The 23,899-nt window shown below is 38.6% G+C and overlaps 3 protein-coding genes across 4 annotated transcripts; all 3 read right to left on the bottom strand.

The window, feature by feature from the left end:
* Positions 1-3,781, bottom strand: LOC107048772 (zinc finger protein 184). Its single transcript, XM_015272133.1, has 3 exons — positions 3,458-3,781; positions 1,350-2,178; positions 1-250 (listed from the first exon to the last, which is right to left on the bottom strand). Exons 1-3 carry the CDS (start codon positions 3,779-3,781, stop codon positions 144-146), a joined length of 1,260 nt encoding a protein of 419 aa, XP_015127619.1. The 3' UTR covers positions 1-143.
* A 5,839-nt stretch (positions 3,782-9,620) lies between these two features.
* Positions 9,621-17,728, bottom strand: LOC107048819 (transcription factor Sp1). 2 transcript variants are annotated; one of them, XM_015272241.2, is made up of 3 exons: positions 17,182-17,728; positions 12,284-12,779; positions 9,621-11,495 (listed from the first exon to the last, which is right to left on the bottom strand). In XM_015272241.2, exons 2-3 carry the CDS (start codon positions 12,754-12,756, stop codon positions 10,256-10,258), a joined length of 1,713 nt encoding a protein of 570 aa, XP_015127727.1. In that variant the 5' UTR covers positions 12,757-12,779; positions 17,182-17,728; the 3' UTR covers positions 9,621-10,255. The 2 variants fall into 2 exon arrangements, with proteins under 2 accessions (XP_015127727.1, XP_015127728.1); XM_015272242.2 differs by lacking the exon at positions 17,182-17,728 and adding an exon at positions 15,972-16,376.
* Positions 17,729-19,934: 2,206 nt separating this feature from the next.
* LOC107048774 lies at positions 19,935-23,473 on the bottom strand. The gene is made up of 2 exons (XM_015272136.2): positions 22,986-23,473; positions 19,935-20,445 (listed from the first exon to the last, which is right to left on the bottom strand). The coding sequence occupies exons 1-2, from the start codon at positions 23,003-23,005 to the stop codon at positions 20,094-20,096; spliced, it is 372 nt and encodes a 123-aa protein (XP_015127622.1). The 5' UTR covers positions 23,006-23,473; the 3' UTR covers positions 19,935-20,093.
* Between the last annotated feature and the right edge of the window lie 426 nt (positions 23,474-23,899).

Genomic DNA, 23,899 nt, shown 5'->3' with positions numbered 1-23,899 from the left:
TGAGTTGTACCAACGACCGCCTGATGTGCAGCAGCATTGACCGCAGCCAGATGATGATGGTGATGGAGTGGATGGTGACTCGGTGAGTGGGAATGAATGACGTTGTTCGGATGGGGAACTTGAAAGTTCCCTGGCGCTGGCACTCAGGACAGGAGGGGACCCGGATGCCCACCAGGGAGAACAGACGAGGCTGATACCGTTGTCGTCTGCATGCTGGATACGTTATTCTGTTGTTGATTCTGTTGTCCTCCTTCAATGGAACACAAATTCATGAACCCAAGTTGAAATATTTATATTTTTAATTTAAAAAAATGCATCAAAATCTAATGATTTGTGGGGAAAACTGCATGAGTTTTTTTTTACAGAGAAAATTGTGAAAAATAAGCGTTTCGACATTTTCATTTATGATGAGTCCTCATTGAGATAACTCCATGTTCATGATTTTAAAGTTATACAATTCTGTTGATTGTGTATTTAAGGAAACTTCACACAATAATTTTTATGCAACACAAAATAGTATATTCAACTTGAAATATTATATTTTTGCTGGAAAATGCATCAAATTCTAATTTTAGGAGAACACAGCAAGATAATTTTTTTGTCACTGGGAAAATTGTGAAAAAATAATGTATTTTCACATTTTTATATATAATGACTCTTTAACAAGCTAATTTCATGTTCATAATCACTAAAATTCTACAATTTTTCTGATTGTGAATTCATCTTAGAAACTGCTTTTAAAAGAAGCTTTTAAAAGAAACCGTCGCACCACAATTTTCATGCAACACAAAATGAAGTGCTCAAGTTGAAATTTCACCAACTTCTTCATGTCAATTTTCCTTCCAATTTTGCGTAGGAAAAAATTTAATAGAAAAACCTAGCAAATTCGCTAAACAATTCTATTAGTTTTTGGCCGATTCTATTGAAATGTTAGAAAATACTCTATAGAAGTTCTCTTCAGAAATTTTATACAGAATTTCTTCGGCTCAAATTTTCTATCTGTTTTTCATTCTATTTTTGTCTTCGTCTCATCAAGAAAATCAAACGAAAAAACGTAAAAAAATTTGAGCTTAGGAAAATCTATTGAAAATATCTCAATAGAATAATGTAAGTTGTATAGAAAAATCGAATTCTTTAGCCTAAGTTTTTCTATTAAATTGTTCCATCCGTGTCTGTGTAAAAAAAATCGGTAAAATTCATAGTCGATGATTTACGCCGTATTCATTATTCATTATAAATGAATAACAAATAACAAATAACAAATAAATCGTAGCTCATCCCCTCCGTCTTTTTCCACCGTATTCTCACGCCATTGAACTCCCAAATAGTTAAAAAATCCCATTGCTCACCAGCATTCTGACTGAGTTCAGCTTTAACCCTCCTAGCAATGTGACTCCTGGTGTGTTTCCTCAGATGATCCTTGCGATAGAAGCCCTTTCCACACTCAGTGCAGACGTGTCTCTTCTCCCCCGAATGAATAACAAAGTGCAATGTCAATTGCTCCTTTCTCTTGAACGCCTTCAAACAAACTGTACACACATACGGCCTCTCTGGATTGTGGCTCTGCTTGTGGCGGGTCAAGTGATCCTTGCGTTTGAGTCCAGCACCGCAAATGTCGCAGACAAATCTGCGCTCGAGGGTGTGCCCCAGGAGGTGCTGCTCGAGTAGTTCACGCTCAGGATATGCCATGTGACACTCAGGACAGCAGTAGAGGGTCGAGCCATCCAGTGCTGTTGTCAGTCTAATTTCACCTGGTTTTGGACGTGGCTTTTTCTCTTTGGGCGCCTTCTTTTTTTTCTTCTTCTTATTATTTGGCGACATCATAATGTTTGGTGTTGTCGTTGTAGCAACTGCTACCGAGGTAGTTTGCGCCTGCATTTCACTCTCTTTCTTTATACTCTCGGCTGAGTACTTCAGGAAGTGGTGGAGACTCAGTGGAAGAGTACTGGCTGGCAGGTGGGACAGATAGTCAGCCACTGTCGAGCCTGGAGTCGCCAGGGATTGCCAGGTGGCTGGCATCGATGCTGGCGTTTGGGTGTGTGCGTGCTGCTGGTGGTGCTGGTGGATCGAGTAGTCTTGCTGACTACCGTTTGTCGTGCCTGACGAGTCCCCGTTCCTCTGGTCCTCCGTCTTCTTCTCTTTACTCTTGTCTTTTTCCTGCAGGAGGTTGCATACGTCCTGTTCGTAATTGCAGTTTGTTATTGATAACGTGAGGAGGTTTTAGACTGTTGGGATCATTTTTCATGAGGTTGATTTCTGCTCTATGGAGGTTTCTAGAGAAATTCTTGGGGTTTAACATTCCAACATTTTTTAGATTTTATTCATATTTTTTTATGAGAAGAAATGAAAAATCGAGTGAAAAATGGAGAATTCATGGCGAGAAATTATTATGGAAAACCTCTCAATGAAAGAAATTGTTTTTTTTTTACGAAATTCAATAGATGAGACAAATAATTCATGGAAGTAGCCTATGATTCGTCTTTAGAAATTTATAATGGAACAATAAAATATTTTGGAAAAGACAAAACAAAAAAATCTCCAAGACACTATTAAAAAGGCATTCTTGACATTTCCGTGTATTTTGTTATTGAATACTCAATGAAATTCCGAACTATGAAAATTCAGGCAACAATTTCTCCAAATCCTCAATCCATTGAAAATTCACTTGAATGAAATTTACCTCAATTGAATTGCATTTTCAATAAATGCCTAAATTTAATTCTAAATCATCCTAAATTGAATTGAAATTCCTAAAATTTCGTATTCTATACCAGCAATAATGTAAATCCCAGAAAATTACCTGAACAGCTAAAAAATCTGAAACTCTGAATAATTCAGCTGATGGTTATCTCGTTTCTCCTGCATTCCAAGTAAATTATTATACTTGCAGAAAAAAAATAAAAACTCAATTTTTACTCAAACAAAAATTCCCCAGGATACAATTGAAAAACCAAACTCTTGAAATTTTTACCAAATTTACATGAAGTTATATATATTTTGTTATCACTCTATTTCTTGAATACTCAATCCATTAAAAATTCAATCGAATGCAATCACCTGAATATAATCAAATGTCCAACGAATGAATGAGAAACCTCTTGAAAAATTTCTCCCTAAATTAAGTTTTAAAAAACCCCAAAAAAATCAGAAAAAAAATTGAAAACTCAATTTTTACCCGAACTGAAATCTCGATGACACAGGAAAATGACTCTTGAAATTTTTACAAAATTTACGTAAAGTTATGTATATGTTGTTATCGCTTAATTTCTTGAATACTCAATCCATATAAATTCACATGAATGCAATCACCTAAATTCCCAAAAATCCCCACCGAATAAATGAGACACATCCTGCCCAATGTTCCCCTAAATTGTCCAAAAAAAATCCCAAAATGTACCAATTTCCACCAACCCAACCCCTCAGTCCCCAAAAACCCCCAGAGCCCCGACAAACTCACCTGATGATAAGCCCGTTTCTCCTGCATCCCAGGTGAATTGGCAGGCCTCTGCTGAATGGGCTGTGCTTGCGAGTACGGTGCATTAGTATAATGATGTAAATTACTATTCGGATACCCGCTCTTATTGTTCATCATCCCCTGACTCTGGCTCGTCTGCGTACCATTAACCTCAGGACGGTATTTTCCGACAACCGGCACTCCAATCGGAGGCTGGTTGGGAAAATGATTGTATCGTGATGTTGCCCCACTGGAACCGTCCGTGGCAAACTGATGTATGCTAGGGATGGTACCAGGAAAGTGGCTGCCAAACGGTGGGAAATTCATTGCAATTTCTCAGTCCAAGATCTAAAACCAAACCCAAAATCACAATTCTCACCCCTCAACCCCCAGCCAAATCCCCCTGTTTTACCCAATGCATAAACAACCCCAATTGTCCATCTACTCACATTAACATTCTACTCCCCATGTTTTCACGTCAGTGCAGTGATACTCCCTTCCACCCCCCGCTAACCATTACCAGCCAAAACTCTCACTCCATCCCCCGCGCGAAAATCCAACAATTCGACCAAAAAATTTATCCAAAACAACAATAAAACCAACAATTTTTTACTCCTCTTCCACAACACGCGGTCACCTCACTCTCCTTTTTTCCTTCCAACCCCGTAATGTCACAATGGCAGTCTAGTTTCCCGTTCTATGTCTCTCCTCTCTCACACGCGCCGTCAATAATCCCCCCGCGGCACACGGCGTTTTAACTCACTCCCACCCCCTCCCCCCCAGCCCCCCACCGACGAACAACGCGAATTATTTTTTTCTCACGATCAATGATCCCATTATACCCCCAAACCTCAACCCCACCAACGACACAACATACATTCGATCATCAATTAACGATGAAATTACGATGAATTAAAAAATTTAATGTACAAGTGATATTCGGTAAATGTCGGCGTCGGGCGTCAAGGGATAGAATATTCCCCCGTTATACACATTCATATGTGTATTAGTATCGGCGTCGGCGTCGGGTACCGTGGCACGGGGGTTGGTCACGACCCATGCCGAGGGAAAAAGGGGTGTAGGAGGTCTGGGGGTGGGGGAGGGGGGTGGTATAAAGAAGGGAGGGAAAACCGACGCCGAGGTCGAGGGATGGGCTGAGGGGTTAACGCCGGCATTGCCCATCCGACGCGAAAAGGCGGAGATAAAAAATACGGAAGAGGAATGGAAAAAAAATTCGCAAAATCGTCGGCGCTACGCAAGGGGGTGGCGGGGGGCGGGAAGGAGGGCTGGGGGGTTGTACTCGGAGGGTCCAACGGAGTGAACGAGGAAAATTGGCGAATTCGAAAGAGTCGAATTCGACTCGTCACTCATCATCGAGTATTAACGAATAGAAATGCAGAATGAAAAATCCAACCGGCGACTCCACCACGAATGTCTACACGTGTGTCTACCGCAGACACAATTTTTTTTCACCTCCAAAAAGCCCCCTGGGGGGTGAAGGAAAGGCCTTACCATTCATGCGATCTGCGTTGTCTCCAACTCGTTGCCGAAGAAATTCTGCAATATCACTGGCGTTTACCATGCAACCACCGAATTCACTCATGTATCATTGATGTTTTAGGAGAGAGAAACAAAAAATCGAGATTTTTTAACACTTCCTCTCTCTTTATTACCGTGATTTGTGTGTACATGTGAATATGTACATGGATGGTATATACATGTAAACCCCCCCGTGCCGTTGACACCTGTCTACGAGTAGCCTGTCCCCACCCCACTGTCCGCCCTCTACTGTGCCAGCCTCTTAACTATTTTTTCTCTTGGTACTTCTCTCTGTGGGCCCCCGCGACGCAACCCCCCTCCCTCCCCCCAAGCCCTCCCGACAACCCTCACCCCACCTCCACCCACCTATCAGCCCCCCTCGTAGCAGTGAATTCACCTCCTCCCTCTTGTATTTCCCCCCCATTCGCCCCCGCCGGCGGATTCGCGAGTCGTTCTCACTCTCTCCTCATCTCCTCTCTCGGCGTCTCTCTCCCCTCTTGGAAATGGCGAAAATACCCGAATCGGAGAGGTGGGGTGACTAGAAACAGGGGGAGGGAGAGAGGGCCAACCTTTTAACTCCGAGGCGAGTTTGCTTGTGACCAAACTGGTTTTCGCAGTCCGCTCAAGACGGAATACAATAAAATTTTGGGCACAGGAATTATTAATTTCACGGTTTTTTTGGNCCATCCGACGCGAAAAGGCGGAGATAAAAAATACGGAAGAGGAATGGAAAAAAAATTCGCAAAATCGTCGGCGCTACGCAAGGGGGTGGCGGGGGGCGGGAAGGAGGGCTGGGGGGTTGTACTCGGAGGGTCCAACGGAGTGAACGAGGAAAATTGGCGAATTCGAAAGAGTCGAATTCGACTCGTCACTCATCATCGAGTATTAACGAATAGAAATGCAGAATGAAAAATCCAACCGGCGACTCCACCACGAATGTCTACACGTGTGTCTACCGCAGACACAATTTTTTTTCACCTCCAAAAAGCCCCCTGGGGGGTGAAGGAAAGGCCTTACCATTCATGCGATCTGCGTTGTCTCCAACTCGTTGCCGAAGAAATTCTGCAATATCACTGGCGTTTACCATGCAACCACCGAATTCACTCATGTATCATTGATGTTTTAGGAGAGAGAAACAAAAAATCGAGATTTTTTAACACTTCCTCTCTCTTTATTACCGTGATTTGTGTGTACATGTGAATATGTACATGGATGGTATATACATGTAAACCCCCCCGTGCCGTTGACACCTGTCTACGAGTAGCCTGTCCCCACCCCACTGTCCGCCCTCTACTGTGCCAGCCTCTTAACTATTTTTTCTCTTGGTACTTCTCTCTGTGGGCCCCCGCGACGCAACCCCCCTCCCTCCCCCAAGCCCTCCCGACAACCCTCACCCCACCTCCACCCACCTATCAGCCCCCCTCGTAGCAGTGAATTCACCTCCTCCCTCTTGTATTTCCCCCCCATTCGCCCCCGCCGGCGGATTCGCGAGTCGTTCTCACTCTCTCCTCATCTCCTCTCTCGGCGTCTCTCTCCCCTCTTGGAAATGGCGAAAATACCCGAATCGGAGAGGTGGGGTGACTAGAAACAGGGGGAGGGAGAGAGGGCCAACCTTTTAACTCCGAGGCGAGTTTGCTTGTGACCAAACTGGTTTTCGCAGTCCGCTCAAGACGGAATACAATAAAATTTTGGGCACAGGAATTATTAATTTCACGGTTTTTTTGGGGAGACATCGAGGGCGGGGGAGCGGGGCACTGGAAATTTTGATGAATTGCATGATTGGTTTGTCTGTTGCGACATGACTATTGAATTTTCGTTGGGCTTCGGTAGAAAAATGGATTAGTTTTTTGAGGATTTTATTGGAGATTTCATAGATGTTCAGCGTTTTTTCAATAGAATTTATTAAGTATTAAAAATATTCTGTTGAAATGTTTTTCATTTTTTGAATGATTGATTTCACTTTTTTTTTAAGGGAAGTGAATGAGCCCTGCATTCAAAATTTTTTCGTCAGTTGAATGATTAGATTCTCTATTTGCATCTGTTACGAAAAAAGAATTGATAGAGAAGAAATAATATTCAATAGAAAATATTTCATTCTATCGAAATATTCTGATTAATTCCACATTTTTTTAAGGGGAATTAATGAGCCGTATATTTAACAATTGGTAACGAATGTTACAATAAAAAATTCATAGACAAACATAGAGCATTAGCTAGGAATTTTCTTTTATTAACAGCTAGGAAATTCTATTAAATTTTTATCGCCTTTCTATAAAAAAAAATCTTAGTCTTTCGTCAATTCTACTGAGAAATTTCTCAGCTCTTCATCGCTTTTTTCAATAGAAATATTCAATAGAGAATGTTTTGTAGAAAAAATCAGTAGAATTTTATTTTCTGCGCAACTTATTCCATTGAAATGTTTCTATAGAAATTCCTGTCTTTAAATTTCTCAATTTTTTGTTCGATTTTTTTAATGTGTGGAAAAAACTCAAAAAATTCATGCTGAAGAATTTCTACAGAAAATATATCAACGGAATAAGTTTTATAGAAAGATCAAACCCTTTTGAACTTTTTCTATTGAAATGTTTTCAATAGAATCAGTAAAAAACGAGAAAATTATCAATAAAAATTGAATAGAATTTTATAGCGGATTTTCTGGGTTCTTCTATTCAATTTCTCTATTATTTCCGTAAACTTCTTCTGTTGTGCGAATAATCCACTCCAAATAATGCCATCCATTAATAAAAAAAATAAAAAAAAAAATTAATAAATATCACGTTTTTTTATATTAAATTTACGCTTTATTTTTAGTATTTTTTTTGTTTCTTTTCCAATATTTATATAAGTAACAATGAAAATCACTTACAGACGAATTTTCGTAGGACCTACAATAATACCTATGTGTAATAATAATAATAATAATATTAATAAAATAACTATAATTTTTTGTTTCATTGTATTGTTTAAATTTTATTTCGTACAGCTATACCCACTGCCTTAAACTGTTTTAGTTTTTTTCTCTATTTTTTAAATAAAAAAGAAAAAGAAAGATAGATGGATTTTTTTAAATCAGTTTTCTATGATGCATAAATACAATCTTAATCTGTTTGCTTCGCGCAGCGTTTTCTTGTAACATGAGGTTATTTCTTGTGGTATCGTCGGGCAATTTCAAAATTATGGGACACGTGCACTTTCGCCGTACGAGGAACTTCAGTCGTTTTTAAACGTCATAATTTTCTTTAACAGAAATCATTGTCTCGTTACTCCGTCAATTATCGTAAGCTTAATTAGTGGTAGGGAGGCATAATTTTAATTGTTTTCAATTAACATTAGTTGTAAAGGCTTGTATGGAAGCAGAAGAACAATTTTGCCCTCATTTTTTATGAACACTGCGTTTATGATTGGAGATGATTAATAAATTGTAACACTTAATTACGAGGCAACTGGAAATTATAGAAATGTCAGTGATTCGTTAATATTTATTTTATTCCTGTTGATTTTTTGCGGATTCTCTGCATATTTTTTTATCAGAAATGTCCAGTGTAAAATATTCTACCGAAAATTCTATTTTCATTGAAATTTCTCGACTCAAATTTTTTTTATTTAAATTCTCTTTAATGAACTGAAAAAAAATCAAGTGAAAAAATTTCGAAAATTCATGTCGAGGAGTTTCTGTAGAAAATAGTTTCTTGATTAAAATCGTTTCGAAAAAAACGCAGAATAAAGCCGCAGAATCTTTCAATAGAATCAGAAATCCAATAGAATTGTCTATCAACTTCACTGGGTTTTCTATAAAATTTATTCGTGTGTGTCTTCTCCAAAAATATATAACTCCATGGGTTCTTTCAACGAACAATCATATAAACAATTGTTTAAATCAAGCAAAATTATTACAATTGTAACTCTATTTACACGATCAACTCCAAATTAAATGTTGTCATTGTGCACATGCATGTGAATTCAAGTCCATGCATCCCTTCATAAAGATCAAGATCTCGAATAAATACTCTGGATACGGAGGATTCCCCGTCATCCCAGTCCCTCATCCCAAGTAAAAATTCATTGAAATTTGTCGAGGGTTTAAAAAACCTCTGGGATGACTCAGAATGCTCACAATCAAAAAAACACTAACCAAAATCTCCAGAACTGTCTCATTTCGGCGAAAGTGCACTCGTCAGTCTGTTAAACGCACACTAGAACGCGTGCGTGCTAAAGAAATAAATCATTGACGTCTAACGATGAAAATAGAAATGAAAAAAATCGTAAGAATACCCAAACACTGTGTGAAAAGGGGCCCAATAAGGTGAGGCATCTCACGGAAACGCCTGTCGATAAGCCCAAATGTAACAATCACCACAACTTCCTCCAAAACTCATTGATATCATCATTTGTTCTTTTTAAACATTTATTGATTGGGAAGAGATGCAAATCCACGTGAGAGAATATACTTTAAATGTATGGAATGGGCCCAGTTTATATACGAAACATATGGAACACATTTTTTTCCAAATAAAAGCATCTTGAATTCATTTGAAATTTTTTTACTGACTCCGTAATTTTTTTAATGACATTTCAATTGATAGAAGCCAATTTTTTAATTTTAGAAAGATTCCCACAAATTCATAAACAATTAACGGATTAATAAAAAAAATTAGATGTATTTTTTATTGAGTGGAATCAGGAAAAATTGTATTTATTACATATGTTAAAATCATTTTTACATCATTTTTGACCAATCCGTTTATTTTTTATGAATTAATGATTAAGAAAAGTCCATTTTGTTAATTCCCAAAAATTATCCATCACATAACTAAAGAATGGATCCTACAATAGCCATATAAATTCACCAACAAATTAATATCAATTACTCCCAGACGACGATTGTCCCCAAGCATTAGTCACTTTACAATTCAAAATCCAACTCCCACAATGAATAAAAAAATGTGCTCCTCAAAAACGAATTGCCACTAATCAAATTCAATAATAAAAAAAATAACGGATGAATAAAAAAAATCTGAATGTTTTCCAGCCAGTAGAACAATTAAAGCTAATTTTGAAACGAATTCAAGACGTTGTCCATCCTGACTGCCCCCATATTTCCAGAAATATGAAATAGGCCCACCCATCCTCTCTCTCCCCGCACACATGCCCGCGTTCCAAGTCAATATCGATGTAACAATAGACCTACGCAGCTCTCCCCTTGGCCCGTTGACGATTAAACCGAAAGTACCGTCCAGCTGTACCTGGAACGGTCGATTGCCGCTAATGTTGTTGTTGTTGTTGTTGTTGTTGTTGTTGATGAAGCATAGCCATTGCACCAGTTTCAGCGGCTGTTGGAAGTACAACTGTTGACTGTTCGGTAACTGCAATCTGATGTATCTGCGCCTGCGAGCCCTGTCCCACTTGTATCTGAATCTGCTGGAGCTCAGAAACCGAATTCTGCATCTCGCCAGTCTGTCCCTGTCCCTGAGAGTCGGTCTGCTGTCCCTGATTCTGCGAGTCAACAGACCCCAGTGGATCCTCCTTGGCGCGCTTTGCCAGATGTGATCTCGCATGCTTTCGCAGATGATCCTTACGATAGAAGGCTTTACCACACTCTGTGCACACCTCTGTCTTCTGTCCCGAGTGAATGACAAAGTGCAGATTCAGATGCTCTTTTCTCTTGAAACCCTTCATGCAGACTGAGCATATGAACGGCCTGTCTGGATTGTGCCCCAACTTGTGTCTCTCCAAGTGCTCCTTCCGCTTCAATCCAGCGCCACAAATGTCGCAGATAAATCGGCGCTCAATCTTGTGGCCAATGAGGTGCTGCTCCAGCAGCTCCTTCTCAGGATACGCCATGTTGCACTGGGGACAGCAGAAGAGAGTTGTCCCATCGAGGGCTGTCACTATCGACACCTGACCTGGCTTTGGCTTCTTGGGCTTCGGGGGCTTCTTCTTGTACTTCTTTTTCCTCTTGGGCTTTGTTCCAGGCTCGTGCTCCTCAGTGACGTCTGGAATAATCTCGGTTTCACCACTGCCAACTGTTATCTGAACTGTCTGATCACCCGATGCTGTACTACCAGAGGCGTCTATACCGTCAGCCCCCAGGGGGCTGGACTCTATCGTTGATTCACGTTTTATTGTTTCCGCTGAGAATTTCAGGAAGTGGTGGAGGGAGAGGGGAAGTGTGTTGGCGGGAATTCGGGCTAGGTAGTCGGCCACTGTGGAGCCTGGGGCTGCCAGACTCTGCCAGGTTGCTGGCATCGAGGTTATGAACTCCTCGCCACTTTGATTCGCCTGGTTCTTCACGCTTCCTCGCTTTATCAGGGCCACCGGGGTTGTGCCTTCCTTTATGTCCTCCTTTGAGTCCTCCATTCCCTCGCGCAGAATTAGATCCTGAGGGATTTGGGCGACCACTGTGAGACCCTCCGGGGCACCGGGGAGCTGAACTGTTTGAGGTATTGTCTGTTGAGCTGTGCTGGTCACTGCTGTTGATGTACTTTGCGTTGTTTGCTCGGATCTGGGGAGATAAATTTTGCTTTGTTAAAGTAGAATAACCAGTAATATCAATAATGTCTGAATTAATTTCACATGCTGGAAAAAACGTATTCATTGGTGATAATTTGTTTTGCGAATTGTAATTTTGATGAGTGTGAGAAATTAATCCATTGAAAATTCTCTGAAAACTAGTTTGACAACATTTTGACGCTAGTGATACTTTTTATATTGGGCATCGTATTTTCATGATTTTTTTCTGATTTTTAGAGATTCTTTTAAACATTTGTTTCTTTTTTTTGGGATTTTTTCTGTTTAAATTTTGTGGAAATTATAATAATTTTAGTTACGTACTCCAGAGGATCATAAAATTATGTCAATATTCATTCACGAATATTTTGTTATTCAAAAGTATTTTGTGGCCAATAAGTGAGACTAACGGCGATATTCGATTTCAACTAATTTAAAACAGAATTAAATTGAATGAAAATATGAATTTAGAAGAAATCTTATTCAACAAAGAATACGTTCTACACGAAAGAGATGAATAAATAAAATGATAAAATAAAGTTTTTTGTCACTTTAAACAACTTGGACTTGAGAAAACACCAAAAGTCGTTTAAAAACCTAAGAATGTTGAAAAAAAAATTTCAAATTGATTAAAAATTCCCTAAATTGGTAATTCAACCCCAGCTACACCTCAAATCAGCCCATACACATCAAATAATATTCCTCAATCCTCAAGAAATCTTTAAAAAAATGATACATCGAAATAAAAATAAGTAATAATTTATCATAAACATGAAAACATACGTTTGTGTAGTGGCAACAGTATTCTGTGGTTGCACCTGTATCTGCACCCCATCAGCTCCCTGTTGGCTGTAAGCAACCGTCAAAACAGTCGCAGCACCCTGTGGAAATTGCCCCAGTGAAATTGGTGCTAGATGATACTTGGGCTGATCTCCACTGTTGCCCCCCTGTGACACAGCTGGATTAACCACTTGTATTTGGACGGTTTGCTGCTGCTGTGTACCATCTTTGCCAGGCACTGTTATTGGTAATGTTATGATTTGTTGCTGCTGATTGTTACCCCCCTGGGTAGCCACTGCAAATCCATTAGGATCGACTGGCCTTAAATAATGTACACCACCTTCACCACCAGAAAGTACACCAACAACTTGACCGCCAGTTGTTAAATTCTGGGCAAATTTTGCTGTTGCAAATTGATGCACCGTTCCTGTCGGCAGGGTACCTGTGGCGAACCCTTGGAAAGGCGTGAAATTCATTTTTTCACTTTTATTTTAAATTCCTGCAATCAAAAATGGGATAAAAACAAAATTAACATGAACATTAATTTGATTAATCATCAAATTAATTGATGAAATCATTTCAGAACCACAGTTATTCATTTTTTTGAATATTATTCAATAAACAACTTTGAGGCATGAATTTTGGCAAGGTCAATGTGAATATCATTGCATTGAAAACAATTTTTAAAAACGAAACAATTTTAAAAAATGCTCCATTCGAAAGCAAAAAAAGTAGAATGAAAATCTTCCCTCTTTCATCTCAATGAATGAGTTAATTTCCTGCAATTCTAATTCTCACCCCAGAGAAACACCACAAAAACTCAAAAATTAGAATCGAAATTAATTGGACAAATCATGAAATTAATTGATGAAATCGTTTTAAGACAGTTATTAATTTTTTTTGAATATTGTTCAATAAAACACCTTTAAAGCATCAATTTTTTAATATCAATGTCAGTATCATGAAATTGTTAATGAAACAAAGAATTTTTTTCGTTAAAAACATTTTTTAAAAAATCTCTCCCTGTCCAACTCAATCGAAATAAATTGGGTGACCCATCAAATTAATTAATAAAATCAATTAAAGACAGTTATGAATTTTTCTGTGAATATTATGCAATAAAAAACCTTTGAGGCATCAATTTTTTTCAATATTTAAATTAATTCAATGAAATTGTTACCAAAAGAAAAAAATTTTTTCTTTAAAAAATAAAAATAAAACTTTTCCCTCTCCAACTCAATCGAGAATTCACTTCCTCCACACAAATATCCAAAGTACCCATTCTACCCCCAGAAAAACCCCCAAGGTCACCCCCTCCCATCAGCACCATCAACACCCCTCCTCCATACCATTTCACTCTCCCTTTCCCTCGCCATCGAAAACCCGAAAAAAAAGGCCGAGAAAAATCCAACCCACCACCCGTCACATCTCTTCACCCCCTCCTCCTCTCCTCCCCCCATTTCTCTCCTGAAACGCCGCCACCACCGCGCACCCAATCCACCACCACCCACCATCTCACCATCATTCGCGGTTGAGTTTTGCACGAAATAGGGAAGGAGAAGGGGGGTAGGGGGTGGGGGAAGATTGAACCCTAGCCCGACGTTTACGAGAAAAACTACATTTTAAGTAGCCTAAGCTCCCCTCCCACTCCACCCCCACCCCTAGAAGTATCCGAGTACCTGGAGACGTGCGTGTTGAGCGGTCGAAGTTACTTCGGTTTTGTATGAAATATTCAATCAATGCCTTTTTCGGGGATTTTTTCTCTTGAATTTTATGGAAATTATGAAATTTTTCAGTTACATAGTTTGAAGTGTACTTCATTCAATGCATTCTTATGGGTATTTTCCAGTCCCAACTCAAATTTTTTTCCTCTTTGAATTTCGTAGGAATTTGAATAACTTTAGTTACGTAGTTCGGAGAATTATAAAATTATTGAAGATTTTTTTTCAATCAAACAAAGTGATCAAACTATTTATTTCAATGGGAAGAATAAAGTTTTTCGATGAATTGCACTTGAGATGTGATCCATCCAATGCATTTAATGAGTATTTTCTAGTCTCAATTCTAATTTTTTTCCTGTCTGAATTTCGTAGGAATTGAAATAATTTTAGTTACGTAGTTTAGAGAATTATAAAATTATTGAAGAAAATTTTTTGTAATCATAGAAAGTATTGAAGCAATTTATTTCAATGGGAAGAATACAGTTTTTGGATGAATTGAGCTTGAGATGCAATAGTTGAAGTGTTGACAATTTTAATTTCGTCGTGTAGAGAATCATAAAATCATAAATTTCAAAAATATTTATAAAAATCAGAGCAATTCAACTTACAGGCAAAATTTATGTTTTTTGATGAGTTCATTTTGAGAGGCGATTCATTCAATGCATTTTTAAGGATATTTTCTAGTCTCAACTATAATTTTTTCCTCTCAATTTCGTAGGAATTGGAAATAATTTTAGTTATATAGTTCAGAGAATTATAAAATTATTCAAGAATATTTTTCAAAATTGAAGCAATTCAATTCACTGGCAAATTGATGTTTTTTGATTAATTCATCTTGAAATGCGATCCATTCAATGCATTTTTCCAGACAATTTCTACTCTCAACTCCAGTATTTTCCCTTTCAGGATTTCGTAAAAAACGTAATAATTTCAATCGTCTAGCCCCGGGAATCACAAAATGATAAAATTCATCCAAGAAAGCTCCAAAACAGTTGCATTCACCAGGAAAACATGAACTTTTCGAATAAAACTGGCTACTCTAGTATTTCTTCTCTTCAAATGTCCTAAAAAATGTCATAATTTCAATAATTATTCTCAGCCCCAGAATTCCAAAATCATAAAATTCATTCAAACAAAACTCCAAAGCAGTCGCATTGAACCCGGAAAAATGAAGTTTTTGGATGAATTGTGAAGTGCAGTCCTTCAATGCATTTTCCGCCCTTCCCCCTAGCATTTCCCTCCCTAAATTCCGAAAGAATCATAACAATTCCAGTAACATCATCCCTCCACCCCCAAAACCATAAAATTCATCCAATCCCCTCAGCCCCTGCAACCCCGAAACCTTCTCGACAGAATTGAGCATGAGATGCAGTTGAACCCAACTCCTGTCTCGAGCCCCACCCTCTCCCCTGCCGCATCGGTATCCCTCAAAGTGTGCCGCAGAGTGCTACCACCACCCGAACGGCGTACAATAGGGGGTAGGGGGTAGAAGTCAGCGATGATATTCACGACTGCAGCCGTTGAAAAATCCCCGACCAAAGCATTAAAACGCCGGTTAATCCCCGATCCGCGAGCTTTTTTCCACCTCAAACGAGTGCATCGATGACCCCCCCACATCCCCAGGAGTAAACAACCGGCGACTTGATAAAAAAAAACGCGTAATAAAAGACGCAAAACGGTGAAGAGGCAGGAAGGAAGGAAGGAAGGAAGGGTGACTACTCCCGGTTCTGGCAGTGGTGGCAGTAGTCCGAAGGGTAGGGGCATGGCCAAGAAAGAAGGGATACAACTCCCATGCGATCGCCGAGGAATCAGAGGAAGGGAGAAGGCTATGTTGATAGAACATACACTTCTGTTTCGGGTGAGGGGATACCCTAGTGTCAATCCCACGCTCGTGGGTGCCCTTCACAGCGTTATCCGAACGGTTAACCCCATTACCCGACGCCGGGGCATAACGCGTCGTTATTTCTTACCTTTCTACACGAAAATATTAACGGTGAAAGTTGAATCTTTAACAAGTGATCCACCGGCTCAAGCACACACATTAATCACTGTGGCCAATCACCTGTACTCAACTCCATTCGTCATCTGTGCACTCACTCGATCGTTCATTACAAAACGACTCAATTTTTACAATTACGGAATTTGTTACTCCGTTATTTCTGTATCTGTTCGGTAAAACGTTGGCAATTGGCCACGGGACGTTGTTGCAGGGGACAGAGAGAGTGCCGTCTGTAATCACGGCGTGACGTAGGTAATGCTCATGATGCGGAGAATAGCAACTGCGCAGTACAATGAATACACTAATCCCGAATATTTTCCGGTTTTCGCAAGCTAATTGCGCCAGTTGCTCACGATTATTTTTAAAAATGCGACTGATCGGGGGAGAATAATTGATTAATTGCAATTGAATGCTTGAGTGAGGAGAGACGCCGTTGATCGGGCGTTGGCCATGAGTCATGGCCACGTCAGCATCGCCGCCATTGTGGGATGCCAACGAGAAGTCTCGAAAATATCCTGAAAAATCCGAGACAAAGTCATCGAGCCATCGCAGCGATTTCATCGCTCGCTGATTAAAAATAATGAATCGATAAAAAAAAATGTCGTGTTCTCGGGAAATGTGAAAGGGGGTGGAATGTCCCCGATCGACGTCAGTCCGCCGAATGAGAATGCCCGCGTCTCGTCCGTAAAAATCCGTTGTTTACACCCCCACCCAATTTTCCTGTGCCCAGGGGGAGAAGTGGGAAAAAAAAAAAGAAACAGTTGATCTCGTCCCCAACAAGACGCGAAAAGAGAATCCCGGGAGAGAATAAAAAAAATGACGCGTCGAGCGTTAAAAGCGTGCGGAGGTACCGCAGGAGAAGCCAGAGATGCTACGGAGGGGCCTGGCGTGGTGGTTCACCCACCACCACGCAATTTCCAACCCCACCAGCCTCTCAACCACTGTCCGCACCTCCAACCACCCCACCAAAAGCCCATAGAGACCGAGCCAGAGCGTGGAGCCACGACGAGGTACCCGCGACGATTTTAGTGTCTTGGGGTGGGTGCTCTCGGTGGCCACCGTTTCGCTCTTTTACTCCGTTTTAGTTATTTTTTCGCCCAGTGAAAACATTCGCCCGACAATCGAGTGACTCGAGTCGTGGGGCTGTACTAATGGGAATCACCAGTTTGCTGTGCACTTACCCGTGGTGTTGCATCAATAGTTTTGGACTGAAGTTATTAATCAACTTGAAACACTTTGACGTTCTCACTGCAGTAGCTGCAACGACACTGTGTTGTTTCACTCGTGAACCGCACGGGAATGACGGCATATACCTACACGTACTCACAAGGTGGAATAAAACCCGACTGAACTCGCAGGCTGAGTTTTATTTCGTTTTTCTTTTTTTTTAACTAGTTCATTCGGCCTCGACGGTTTGTCCGATTTTCGGCGATTTGACGTTTTCACGAGGGAATTCGGGGGTGGAGCATTTTTTGCGGGGGCTCCGGGCAATCGGAATGCCGAGTGCGGCGATCGCTCCCTCGGTGTGTAGAAAAATATGGGAATTTATCTATTTTTTTTCGGTTCACGTGTCTGAGGTGGGCTCAACACGCAGCTTGGCACTGGGCACTAAACGTGTCGACGCACTCGTGTTCTCGATTCCCTTCAAGCCGACTTTCTCATTTCTATGGGAGCGCAACAGCCAACGGGAGGCCTCTAACCGACGCGCCACAAAACGGGCCTTCGATTCTCTCCTTTGGGTATCGGGAGTTTTGTGGTGGCCGTTGGTGTGTGCCACTGAATTTTCACTCGAGGGTGTGTGTGTGGGTTTGTGTGCGCTCTGCGGTGAAGGGGCCTTTTGTTGGGAATGCCGATGCGTTACGTGGGCACTAATACGTTCGAATACCTTGGGTTTTCACGGCTTGTGCGGCGCACGCGCGGCGAATTTTCACAGCTGGCGTTGGAGTCGCAGTTTTCCCGCGATTTTTTTTGAGGGTTCAATTTTTTAGCTGGGCTGAAGGGCTTTCGGGGATTGGGTGAGTGCCGAACGGCGGACGGTCGGCGACTCGGGACGGAGGGGCTGTGATAGCGGACGGGATGAATTGGAGTAACGGGACTTTGGCTACTGGTGGACGGGACAGTGCCTCGGACAAACGCACTCTCACGGGGGCCACTGACGGCTGGTGCTGGTTTTAATTTTTTTTAGAGGGAATACGGCGGAGTTGCGGGGGGTTGGAGTTTTGGAGGTGAAAAACTCTGGGGCGGGGACGAATTGGTTTTCTTCCGCGATTTTTAGTCACCTATTATGTTTTTTTTTTTTAATTGAATGAACTTTATTTTATTTGAAGAGATTATAGGGGCGGGTGGGGTAAAGCGGACACTAGGCTTTTCGAAAATTATTCGTAACTCAGAAACAAAATTGATCGATTGAGCTTAGACTGAGGTCTAAGCTCATCACAAAGAGGAATCATTGTTTTTCAATTGAAAAATAAAATTATTCCATTTCACGAACAATTCAACACGTCATGAATATTTCAAAAAAAGTCAAAAGTGTCCGTTTTACCCTACCCTGCCCTATAGTTTTGCACATTAACTTCTATTTTTATTTCAGTAGCGAAGTGGTAAAACGGTACAAGTCATTTTTGACTATTGACCAGTTTTGAATGAATATCTCAGAATCTAAGGGCGATAGCCAAATTGTTGTTATAACATTTTTTGTAGAGCCAATTGAATGCTACAACAAATGTCATTACGAAAATTTCGCTATCTTCCTTAGATTCGGAAATATTCCTCAAAAACTCAACTGGGAGATGAGTTGACTTAAACCGTTTTACCACTTTGCCACTGATTTCTATTTTTAGAGTTATAGTAGGTGAATTATAAAATTCAAAATAAATCCCATAAGAGTCCGTGTATAAGGAAAAATTAGTTTATTTATTTCTGGCGAGACTATTGCAATTAATTTTGTTTTTAATACCGAAGGAGTTAGTTTCATATGGTCTGCTATGAGCCAAAAAAATTATAGAATTTTCCTTGAACATGAAAAAATAAGATTTGCTAAAAATGGCTAAACATCCTTAAATAGTTTTTTTTTAAATATTATTTAGTCAGTCACGTGTATGCCCTCTCGGGTTTTACATTTGTTCCCTTGAGTAATTAATCCAGTTTATAATAAATATCAGCAATACTATACATTATATTGGAGTTATATGTATATTTTTTAATATAAACAAATATTTCCTCGGTTGAAATAAAGAGCTTTAGCTGGAAATAAAATTCTAGTTTAGCACTCGGAGAGAATTAATTTAATAATTTATTAAAATTCTTTATTTGGGATGAATGAATAATTTTTTTCATACAAAAAATTCAAACACTTTTAAAAAAATATATATACGAGGGAATGCGATGAAACATCAGTCCATTGGGTTTTTTGAAGGTAAAAAACTGTGGTTCATGGACGAATTTTTTTTCTTTCGTAATTTTTATTCCCTTATAATGCTTTTCATCGAATGAACTTCATTTTACTCGAAGAGGTCATAAAACTTCTGTTCACACTTGAACGTGATTTTTATTTGCAACTTTTATTCACATCGAATAGTGTTTTAAATATAAACACATTTTTTCCCAATCAAAACAAAGAATTTTAGTTAGAAACTAACTTATCGTTTACAACTCGAAGAAAACGGATTTATTAATTATTTTATTCTTTATTTATTATTCATTCCTTTATTTGGAATTCCTTCATACAATTGAAACATTTCCATTGAAATAAAAAAAAATGTCTGAGGAAGAGTTTTAACGACAGTAATAAATTAAACGGTTGAAATTCCGAGGAAGTATAAACATAACCCAGAGAAGAGAAGAAAGGAAATCTCCACAACATTCATAAAATATTTCCGAGTATAATGTAATAATTTTCATTCAACAGATTTTACTGCCATTAAAGACTTCATAATGAAAAAGAAAAAAAAGGAATTTATTTCATCATCGAATACAACAATTTACGCTAAATTACAATAGAGAATAATTTTAGTCCTAAATTCTTCACTGATACGGAATAATCATCGAAATGCGTTGAGATAAATGTAATGAAGTAATTTTCATCGTTGAAGAATTAAAGATCATAGTTGACACGTCTGTGCATTCTCTCGACGTAAAGTGAATACAGAAGTTTGTTGTTCTCGTAGTAGTATGGATTCTCGGTGGGACTGAGATCAGGCTGATACTCCTGGGTTACAAAATTATTCTGGGCTGCATTGCTGAAGCCGTCTGAGGAGGACGAGCTCTGGGATGGCTCAGAGTGATTTGGAGATGGCACAAAATTGCGATTCGTCCATTCAGCGTCTGGTGGTGATTCTGTTGGCACTTCACAGAGCTTTCCCAGGTTGTTTATGTGGAGATTGTTTATTCTTTTTGATAGGGGGGTGAATTCACTGCTCTCGTCTTCAATACTGCGTCCTCGTTTTCTGTTTGATTATATTTTTTTATGAAATGGTGATTCAAGTTTGTATTCAAATTCGACGAAAGGAAGAATACCCAGAAGGGTGAGGAAAATTTAATTTGAGATTATAGAGGATGAGGACTCACGGCGTAATGAGAGAAAAAACGAGTAAGTGAGGGTTAACAGTGATATTCGATCTTAATTAATTGAAACTGAGTTACAATTAAAATATGAATTCAGAAGAAATTTTATATAATAGACGTTATTTAATCTTTAAGAAAAGGAACAGGCGTGCAAAGGTGTAAAACAAAGAAAATATTTGTGACACTCAACAGATGAATAAATAAAAAAATTGAGGATGAGAACAAGAATATGCAGAAAGTTGACGAAAATTTAATTTGAGATTATAGAAGATGAGGAATCGCAGTGTAATGAGAAAAGAAACAAATAAGTGAGGGCTAACAGTGATATTCGATCTTAATTAAATGAAACTGAGTTACAATTAAAATATGAATTCAGAAGAAATTTTATATAATAGACGTTATTTAATCTTTAAGAAGAGGAACAGGCGTGCAAAGGTGTAAAACAAAGAAAATGTTTGTGACAATAACAAGAGGAATGAATAAAAAAAATTGGAGATGAGAACTCATTTTTATAGGAGTTTTGTCAGCTACAAAAAAATCTTTTGATATGTCCCTGGATATCACTCGTTTCCAAGATGAATAAATAATTAGTGAGACTTTAATTAACAGTTTTAACCATCTCTTAACATTCCCAGTTTGTTATTCATAAATTTATCTCGACGAGGATTAATTTTACGCATTAATTTAGTGAGCAGAAATTGATTTGAAGAAGTAAACAGCAAAAATTTTCTCGAATTAAAGGGACAGCAGTGATTCACCAGAAAAAGAGGCGAAAAAACATGAATAATCTAATCTCTTCGGAGAAAATACCAAACAGGGTTATATCTGTTTCAATACATCATGACCATTTCCATCTCCTGGCGCAGACTGCACGCGTGACGTAAAATAAATAGGGGAGGGTAGGGTAAAACGGACACTTTTGACTTTTTTAGAAATGTTAATGAGGGATTGAAATATTGATAAAATTGAATAATTTTTTTTTTCAATACAAAGAACAATTCTTTCCCTTTGTGGTGAGCCTATACTGCGCTCAATTGATAAATTTGTTTCTGAGTTATGAATAATTTAAAAAAGTCTAAAGTGTCCATTTTACCACACCCTCCCATACTTTCGAATTTTCCTTCCATGTTAACAACTCGCTGAATTGTTGATGAAATGAGATAATCATTCCCATTAAATCATCGCTTTCTTCTTTTTATAATTATTCTACACTGTCATCAATTTCGAAATTCACTCCAGAATTACGAAGACCAAACAAAAATTCGAAGCCAAACGAAAATCCACAAAAAAATGTTTTATTTGAATGAAATAGATGGGTTTATTTGAACAGCTTGTGATAAAGCTTTTATGCAAACATAAACTTCAACTTTTCTATGAACAAATGTTTTTTGACCCAATTTTCATTTTCATTGAGGTAATAAAAAAAATTGTGGAAATGAGTAGAAAAATTTCAAATGAAGAGTTTTATTGCATCAAACGAATTGTCTTTTGAAGGTAAAGAAATGTTAATTGATCCATTATTCATTCAGTGAATAAAATTAATTCATCAACATGTAATAATTCTTCATTTGAAATGAATTAATTTTTTTTCTATAATGAAAAAATTCTCATTGAAGTAATGAATAACATTTGTTTAAATTGATAGAAAAATTGCAGATAAAGATTATTCAATTCAAACGCTTCATTTTTCTGGTAATAGGCATTGTTAGAATAAACTCAATAAATTCACGTTTAAAAAAATTTCATGTAAAAGCTTAGTGAATTCCCTAGAACTCCATTGGATTTCTATGACCTTTCTCTGAGTTTTTGGTCGATTCTACAGAAAAATTCTGCAATTCATCTGCGCGTTTTTGCAATGGAAAATATTCCGTAGAAAAAAATCAATAGGATTCGATTTTTCTGTACAACTTATTTTATTTTGTTTGATTTTTTAATAAGAGCAAAGAAAATATTAAAAACTGGGAAAATTAATGTAGAGAAATTTATATACAAAAGAAAACTTTTATTGAAAGATCAAATTCTATTCATTTTTTTTTCCATTAAATAGTTTCTACTGAACATTTTCTATTGAAAAAAAAAGAAATCTGCAGAAATTCTTCGACTCAAATTTCCTAACTTTTTTCGTTTCACTTTTTTTTTAATGAGATGAGGAAAATCGAGGAAAAAAAATGGGAAAATTCATGTCAAAGGTAAAATTCTACTGATTTTTTCTACAGAATAATTTCTATTATAAATTTTCTATAAAGAATGCCCAGTAAAGCTGCGGAATTCTCCCCTTCAATCCCCCAAAAAACCACTAGAACTCCAATAGAAATTCAATAGACTCTTCCATCAAATTCGTGACGTTTTTCCCCCGAAATTTTTTCGTGTGCGTCTCTTAATTCAACACTTTTAAGGTTATAACATTAAACAAATCACGAACCTGCTGGCTTGAGTCATCATGTAGAAATTGTTTCTTCAGTTGAATAATTCAGCTTCACTCTCCGCTTGCATCCATGCTCCCAGTAGTCAGTTGTCTTCCAAAAGCATGAATGTCAGAGATAACGAGCTCAATGTACTGATATTCATTCGCTCCTGACGATCTCCAAGCAGATGACAACTTAACAATCGAATCGTTACGATTTTTACCCAGAAATACTGCGGGGTTTGCTGTCAATTCTCTATGAAGTAAGCGTCACCCCCTGTACCCCAGTGAGCACTCATATTTTTACTTTGTGTTTTCTCAACAGCACGATTTTGTCAACTCTTGTCTTCAGAATTATTTTCGCGAGATGAGTGTTTCGCCAGAGGGCAAAACAAATCATTGTGTTGGGAGTGGGTAAGGGAGTCTTTCTTCATTACCAACGGCTGAAGCTGATGTTAAGGGTCTTGTCGACGGCAGCGAGAGCTCCTAGAGCCGCGAGGTGGCGATTGTTGAGAGGCTGAAGAGCTCGGTTAACTGACCCAGAAGAGCCAATGAAACGTTTTTACTCGATTTTCAAACGAGTGATTCACGACGAAGGGGGAATTTCCTCACGACGGATGAAACAACCGAAGGACGATGCGTCACATAACGTAGCGATGAGTCATGACGAGGATATAGGGATATGTACGTTCATTCATTGAATCATGTGGGAATTAAATTCAGGGGGTAGTTATATTTGTTCGTCTGGGAACGACGTTTGAGTGGATTTCGGAGTTTTGAGGGGATTATGATACAAATTTTGGAGATTTTTGATGATTGAATTTGTGGATTGACATTGGAATTGCAAGATTCATGGGCAGTTTTTATGGAAATTTAGTGAAAAATTACATACTTCAGTTTTTTTTTATTAGCAGACGAGGAAAATTTGAGAA

This window comes from Diachasma alloeum, unplaced genomic scaffold (genome assembly GCF_001412515.2).
Source record: "Diachasma alloeum isolate Michigan unplaced genomic scaffold, Dall2.0 Dall_scaffold_00197, whole genome shotgun sequence".
NCBI classification, from domain to species: domain Eukaryota; kingdom Metazoa; phylum Arthropoda; class Insecta; order Hymenoptera; family Braconidae; genus Diachasma; species Diachasma alloeum.
The sequence above is the reverse complement of the archived record's forward strand: the minus strand, read 5'-3'. Positions and strand labels throughout refer to the sequence as shown.

Bases quoted from the DNA above. Each gene is read 5' to 3' on its own strand.
- LOC107048772 (XM_015272133.1), bottom strand. From the start codon at position 3,781: ATGAATTTCCCACCGTTTGGCAGCCACTTTCCTGGTACCATCCCTAGC. The intron at 2,179-3,457 runs GTGAGTTTGTCG...AATTACGAACAG, and splicing joins AGAAACGGGCTTATCATCAG to GACGTATGCAACCTCCTGCA. The intron at 251-1,349 runs GTGAGCAATGGG...GTTCCATTGAAG, and splicing joins TGAACTCAGTCAGAATGCTG to GAGGACAACAGAATCAACAA.
- LOC107048819 (XM_015272241.2), bottom strand. From the start codon at position 12,756: ATGAATTTCACGCCTTTCCAAGGGTTCGCCACAGGTACCCTGCCGACA. The intron at 11,496-12,283 runs GTATGTTTTCAT...TTATCTCCCCAG, and splicing joins ACTGTTGCCACTACACAAAC to ATCCGAGCAAACAACGCAAA.
- LOC107048774 (XM_015272136.2), bottom strand. From the start codon at position 23,005: ATGATGACTCAAGCCAGCAG. The intron at 20,446-22,985 runs GTTCGTGATTTG...ATAATCAAACAG, and splicing joins ATGATGACTCAAGCCAGCAG to AAAACGAGGACGCAGTATTG.